The sequence below is a fragment of the Bison bison genome, unplaced genomic scaffold (genome assembly GCF_000754665.1).
Source record: "Bison bison bison isolate TAMUID 2011002044 unplaced genomic scaffold, Bison_UMD1.0 scf7180017864117, whole genome shotgun sequence".
Classification (NCBI taxonomy): domain Eukaryota; kingdom Metazoa; phylum Chordata; class Mammalia; order Artiodactyla; family Bovidae; genus Bison; species Bison bison.
In genome coordinates, this window is record NW_011494689.1 from 454123 (window position 1) to 461622 (window position 7500).

At 39.8% G+C, this 7500-nt stretch overlaps 1 protein-coding gene across 1 annotated transcript; it reads left to right on the forward strand.

Annotated features, from left to right (window-relative positions):
• Positions 1 to 2635: 2635 nt before the first annotated feature.
• LOC104988220 (olfactory receptor 6S1) lies at positions 2636 to 3732 on the forward strand. The gene has a single exon (XM_010839469.1). The coding sequence runs from the start codon at positions 2725 to 2727 to the stop codon at positions 3730 to 3732; it is 1008 nt and encodes a 335-aa protein (XP_010837771.1). The 5' UTR covers positions 2636 to 2724.
• Positions 3733 to 7500: the final 3768 nt, after the last annotated feature.

Sequence of the window (7500 nt, forward strand, 5' to 3'; positions counted from 1 at the left end):
TGAGAGTTGGACTGTGAAGAAGGCTGAGCGCTGAAGAATTGATGCTTTTGAACTGTGGTGTTGGAGAGTCCCTTGGACTGCAAGGAGATCCAACCAGTCCATTGTGAAGGAGATCAGCCCTGGGATTTCTTTGGAAGGAATGATGCTAAAGCTGAAACTCCAGTACTTTGGCCACCTCATGTGAAGAGTTGACTCATTGGAAAAGACTCTGATGCTGGGAGGGATTGGGGGCAGGAGGAGAAGGGGACGACAGAGGATGAGATGGCTGGATGGCATCGCTGACTCGATGGACGTGAGTCTGGGTGAACTCTGGGAGTTGGTGATGGACAGGGAGGCCTGGAGTGCTGGGATTCATGGGTTCGCAAAGAGTCGGACACAACTGAGTGACTGATCTGATCTGATCTGAAACAAAAGGTACAAAAGTTTTGCTACTTGGGTGGGAGTCACAGGTGAGAGATTGTAAGTAGAGAGGTGGCACTAGTGGTAAAGAACCTGCCTGCCAATGCAGGAGACGTAAGAAATATGAGTTTGATCCCTGGATCGGAAAGATACCCTGAAGAAGGAAATGGCAATCTACTCCAGTTCGTGGACAGAGGAGCCTGATGGGCTTTAGTCCATGGGGTCACAAAGAGTCATGTCCATGGGGTTACAAAGAATCGCTCGACTGAAGCAACTCAACACACAAACTTTATTGCAAACGAAGACTGCTGGGTGTGCTAGAGAACTGTAGGGCTGACAGAGAACCAAAGACTTAAGGTCATTTCTCATGCTTTTCATGGCTAATGGTGATCAGTTTTCTCCTAGTAACTGAGGCTTTAAAAACAAATTTCAGAATATCATTGATTTGTTCTTATAATTGGTGTTAGTCTTCAGAATTGGAATGACGAGAATCAATTGGTAAGGACTTAATTTCTGAATTTATTAGAAATTACCAGGAATTCATAATTTTGTCTCTGGCAAGTCATCTAATAGGGCCCAAGTTTGAAGAGACTTAGCTTGGTATTATGGACTGAAAAAGCTTGAGAAACTCATCTTAACATTCCCCAGAATATTTGACTTGAAGTTGGCACTAAATTAAAATATGCGGATAACTGACTGAATCAGTGTGGTTTATCCCTATTCTCCCTTTTAAATATAACTTGCTTTAGATAGGCAAGCACTTCTTGACAGAGTTCTGTTAGACCATTGGGTTGCAGGAGAAAGTCTCCATGAAAAGGTTGCTGCTGCTAAGTCACTTGAGTTGTGTCCGACTCTGTGCGACCCCATAGACGGTAGCCCACCAGTCTCCCCCGTCCCTGGGATTCTCCAGGCAAGAACACTGGAGTGGGTTGCCATTTCCTTCTCCAATGCATGCAAGCGAAAAGTGAAAGGGAAGTCGCTCAGTCATATCCGACTCTTAGCGACCCCATGGACTACAGCCTACCAGGCTCCTCCACCCATGGGATTTTCCAGGCAAGAGTACTGGAGTGGGGTGCCATTGCCTTCTCCGTGAAAAGGTAATATTGTGTAATAAGTGTACTAATGGCCTAGATTCCTATGACTCATTCTACAGCTGAGCAGATGAAAGACCAACAAGGCTGGATTAATTGACTGTCTTCCAAGGGAAGTGGCAAGACAAAGCTAGACTCTGGTGCCCTAACTTAGAGTCCAGAGCTTTCTCTATCACATCGTTTGTCAGCTAAGTGCTGACAACTCTTTGCACTATGAATTCATTTCCTCCTTACAACATTTTACAATTGAGTTGTGCAGAGATGTTAAGTAACTTTTCCAAGGCTACTCGGCTAGTAAGTGTAGATGCTGGGATTCAAAGCCAGGCAGTCTGGCTCAAGTTCTGATTCTGGTTGAATGGGAATCACATTCTTCACAAAATGATTTTTCTTAATTTTTGTCCAGCTCAATGGATATTGTTATTATAATAATGAGATAGCACCATTTGGGATCTTAGAATAGTAGATGTGAAGATGGAGCCTCCTGTCATCTTCACACCTTAGTTTCAGCTACCATTTATAGGAAATCTTCCTCAGCTCTAAGAATCAATTAGATGAAGACCTCAGATCCTTCAAATCTTTTTAAAAAAAATTTATTGGAGTATAGTTGATTTACAATGTTGTGTTAGTTTCAGCTGTACAGCAAACTGAATTAGTTATACATATACATATATCCACTTCTTTTAGATTCTTTTCCCATTTAGGCCATTACAGAGTATTGAGTAGAGTTCCCTGTGCTATATTGTAGGTCCTTATTAGTTATCTATTTTATATATAGTAGTGTGTATATGTCAATCCCAATCTCCCAATTTATCTCTCCCCTTACTCCTTCATAACCATAAGTTTTTTTTTTTACATCTGTAACTCTGTTTCTGTTTTATAGATAAATTCATTCATCACACCCATGTTTTTTTGTTAGATTGCACATTTAAGTCATAGCATACAATATTTCTCTTTCTCTGTCTGGTTTACTTCACCAGTGTGACAATCTCTAGGTCCACCCGTGTTGCTGCAAATGGCATTATTTCATTCTTCTTTGTGACTGAGTAATATTCCATTGTATATATGGGCCGCATCTTCTTTATCCATTTGTCTCTTGATGGACATTAAGGTTCTTCAAGTATTAACAGGATCTGTGACTAGAGAAAGTGGAGCTTCGTGTGCCATATCATGATAAAATAAATTTTAGGATTGTTTGGAGAATCCTCACCAGGACTCTGTTCATGCTGTTGCACAGATGGGAAAGATAATGGCTCCTGGTGGAAACCAGAGCAGTGGTGTGATCGAGTTCATCCTGGCGGGTTTCCCAAATCTCAATAGCACAAAAGCAGAACTGTTTTCTGTCTTCCTTCTTATTTATCTGCTGACTCTAGCAGGTAATGTGTTGATCGTTGGGGTGGTAGGAGCTGATACTCGCCTGCAGACTCCCATGTACTTCTTTCTAGGTAACTTGTCCTGCCTAGAGATTCTGCTCACTTCTGTCATTATTCCCAAGATGCTGAGCAATTTCCTCTCAAGGCAAAACACTATTTCCTTTGCTGCATGTATTACCCAGTTTTATCTCTACTTTTTTCTTGGGGCCTCTGAGTTCCTACTGTTGGCTGTCATGTCAGTGGATCGCTACCTGGCCATCTGTCATCCTCTGCACTACCCCTTGCTCATGAATGGGGCTGTGTGCTTCCGAGTGGCCTTGGCCTGCTGGGTCGGGGGACTCCTTGCAGTACTTGGCCCCACAGTGGCTGTGGCCTTGCTTCCTTTCTGTGAACAGGATGCTGTGGTGCAGCACTTCTTCTGTGACAGTGGTCCTCTGCTTCGCCTGGCATGCACCAACACCAAGGAGTTGGAGGAAACTGACTTTGTCTTAGCTTCTCTTGTCATCATAGCCTCACTGATGATAACTGCCGTGTCCTATGGTCACATAATCCTGGCTGTCCTGCGCATCCCCTCAGCTTTAGGCCGGCAGAAGGCTTTCTCTACCTGCACCTCCCACTTGATGGTGGTGACCCTCTTCTATGGACGTGCCATTTTTCTATATGTGCGGCCATCACAGAGTGGCTCTGTGGATACTAACTGGGCAGTGACAGTGGTAACAACATTTGTGACACCGCTGCTGAATCCATTCATCTATGCCTTACGTAATGAGCGAGTAAAACAAGCTTTGAAGGACGTGTTTAAGAAGGTAATAGTAGGATTTTGGTGGCATCTTTCACTTGCTAGGAGTTTCAACAAGAAAACAGTGAGGTGAAAGTGAAGGGACGTCATCACTTAAGGGATGTCCTAAGTCCAAGTCTTCTTTGTTATCTTCTCATTGTCTCATCATCATGGATATCACCACATGACCAAATTTTGGAACCACTAAAGAACTACAAAGGCATCAGATCCATCCTTCTTCTCTTTCAGGCAAAATTCCTTGATTCTATCTCATATAAATTCACATTATTATTGATTTATCGTAATCAATACCATTATAAGAACCTCCAACCTGTGCAATCTTAACCTATGGGTCCATAGTCACCAGGAAATCTAAGAATAAGCTTCAGAAAGTGAATGAGCACTATTATTATGTAAACGTATATATCTGAGCCTATATGCACTTGTCTGGGAAGAGGATATATAGCTTTAATTCAATTCCTAAAGAGTTCATGTATGATTGTCATCAAAATTTAAAAACTAATTCTCATTAGATTCTTAAAATTATTTATGAAAATCAAGAATCTTAAGAAAATGTCCTATAATCATAGAAATAAATAGATTAACTGTATATTTTTGTACATACTTTCTGAAAAATATTGCATTCACTGTTAGGTGGAAAAGAGGTAAAACAAATCTAATAAGGGACTTATTTTCTTCTTCATGGCAATTTCAGATGCCTTTGGAAAAGCAGATCAAAAAGAAAGCTTATAAATAGTAGCATTTAATGTGGTTTTCTAATTTACACTGTATTATAAAGGTGAATTAAAGATATAGTCACTCATTTTATCAGTGGATTATGTTGCTTTCATTTGTCCATCTTTTTATTACATTTGAATATCTGTTGTCCTCATTCATCTTTTATTTTTAGTAAAATGGGGATGGAATGAGGACCTTCAATATAAAAAAATTAAGAATATCAAATACTGTTGTATCTACCAAGAATCAGATTTTGTGTTACATTTTATCTACATCATTGTATATTTGAAAGGAAATGGTGGTACTTATTTGTGGTGACCTTGGAATCTTGGACAAATGTTTATGTATGTATATATGTATGTATGTATTCAATCATTCAACAAAGGTTTTTTTAAGCATCTTTGTTGGATACTGTGATACAGTAATATATGTTATTATATATAATATGTCTTTATTATATATAATAAGATGAATAAGCAATGGTTCCTAACCTCAAGCGACTTTGATCTTAAAGGGGAAGACTAGGAGACAAATAATAATTCAAGATAGGGGATGATAAGGGGGTTTACAAAATAACATTGGAGGTCATATGAAAATTGATTTATCCTGTTAAGTATTTTCTTGTTAGAGAAGTTTTTGGAAGCTATCATTCACTACATGGGAATTAACTCCATGTTGGAGTGCATTTGTGTACATAGACACAATGCTTAGAAAAAATAAATATCAAAGTATGGACAGCACATCAACCTCAAAATAATGTTGCAAAATTGGCAAACTGAGCATTAATATGCAAAGAAATAGCCATAAAGTTTCAATGGTCACTAGAAATAGTGATGATTTTATCTGGTTCTATTAGTAATACACAAACACACACACTAAATATTTCTATCCTGAAAGATTCCTGATTGAGAACTAGAGGAGTGGAAGGAATAAGAATAAGCAGTACTTTGAGAGAGAAAAAGAATTCTTCTGGAATGATCTAGAAGTGTTGCCCAGAGGGCAGAAGAGATATTGCCTTAAAAGCTACCTAATTTCATGGAGCATAAAAACCGGAAGTCAATCCCAGAGATCACAAAATAAGAGGACGCTGAAAATAAGAATGTGTTCCAAACACATAGAACAGAGCCTGGTACTTAGGAGGTGCCCAAGAAAGTTGACTTAGTACTGTGTCTGTCTAAGCTGGAACTACATTATCTGGAATTTTCCTTTCTATATGGATCTAAATTTCTATATGGATGTGGTGGAATTTGTAGTGAGATTTAGAAGGTGGAAATGTCACACACAACAACCACTGTGTTCTGAAGATTGGCAGAGAATGCCAGGCTTTGTTGCAGCTTGCACTTATTGATGCAACAGAGATGCTATTCTGCTAGTCTGCTTTTTACTCATTGGTATGGGCTTCTGTTGAACCCACAACTCCTCTAGCACAAATGGATCTCCTCCTCCATCTCTTGGGCCAAGTGAATGGGTAGTTCTATGATGAAGGGAGCCAGCTTCTCCTGCAGATCTCCCATATCAACAAGGTTGGAGACAGTGAGAGACAGATGTAGGTCCCGGTTTTCTCATTTTATTTCATTTTGTCTTTATGGATTTCATGGTGTAGGTTTGAATCATTCTCCCCTCACTTCAATGCCCATTTGTCCTTACCTGTTCACCTCCAGGGTTACAGATTCAGGCCCAACTCTAGTCATAGAAGCAAGAGCTTGACATAAACTTTTTCATCAGTTCCCAGAATTATAATAAATCTCTTATTCATCACTACATACAGTGCTTCCACTTTGATTGAATCCTAAATGATACAATTTTTTTTTTTTTGCAATAATAAGCTGCAGCATTTCTCCTGTTTCCCATTATTTCTCAAACTTCTTAAAGACAGAGACTGGATCATATCTGAATTTGTTTCCATGCCATCCAGAAGAGTACCTGGTAACTTGGAACATAGCAAACTCTCATTACTTTTTTGTTTCTTGTAGGGAAAAATTACATAAGGAATGAAAAAGTGTCAAATAAGTATGCTCAATAGTGATTTGCTGGGGACACTTTTGTATAATTCAAAGGGGATCATGTTGACAATTGCTTATTAAAGGCCCATATTGGCATAGGAGTACCATAGTTATAGGTACCATAGGAAGTGAGGAAGACAGTTTAACAGCTCTGAGATTGTACAGGCCCTGAGTCTATGGCTGAGCTCCTGAGTGGGCCTTGGAGCAGATGAGTTCAGTAGCTATACATACATAGTCAAGACCTTCCTTAAAGATCCTCATTCCAAGAAAACCATTATTTTGTGAAGTTTTGCATATGGATATTTCCCTTGGGTTCCCCATCTTAAAAAAAAAAAAATGCATTGCGGCTATAGGAAGTATTTCAAGATCTGCCAATACAGAAAAGATTTTAGCAGTAAAGACTTTGACAAGTGTTCCAGATGTTCTCTGTGACGCCTAACATTCCCCAAGCAGTGAGGATGACATAGTGGGTCTCAACCCCAACAAGCAACAAAATTAGTTGTTGGAAGTGTCATCAGTAAAATAAACTCTGAGTGCAGACTCTTAGCTGTAGAAGCTGGTGCTGCTCCTCTCAAGTGGAGCCCAGAAGATAAGGTCTCAGTTTCTACCACTATAGAAAAAAGTACCTACTGAATCTTTAGCCAGGTGCTCTGTTTCTGGTTCCCAATGGACATTATTTTCTCAAAGGTCAAAAGATCTTATTTGAGACAAGAAATCCCCACATGTCTCCCACATAAGATCATCTTAAACTATATCTGCTTTTCAGAACTGATTTTCCTTTATCTCCCTCCTCAAGCTGCCTGGGTAGTCTTTAATTTGCTCCTTCGAGCCTTTTTTTCAAGTGCTGAAGAGTTCCTTGTCTTGATTGTAGCCAGTACTTCTGCTTCTTACCATGATAATGGAAGGAGGATGGAAGGAGGATAATGGAGGAAAGTGGCACAGATGCCACTTTCGTAAAAACCCTTAAGAGTCAGAACATACCAAGGTCAAGGAGTGCACTTTTGGCAACCCCAAGATACCTTTGCCAAGGTTTCAGGGCAGGGCAGCAAAAGACCCACTGATTGTCCTTGAGTGGACAATTAAATAATTGTGAAGCTATCCCAAGACCTCCAAGCTAAATG

What these genes read in the sequence shown, in the direction of transcription:
- LOC104988220 (XM_010839469.1), top strand. Translation starts at nt 2,725, where the DNA reads ATGGGAAAGATAATGGCTCCTGGTGGAAACCAGAGCAGTGGTGTGATC.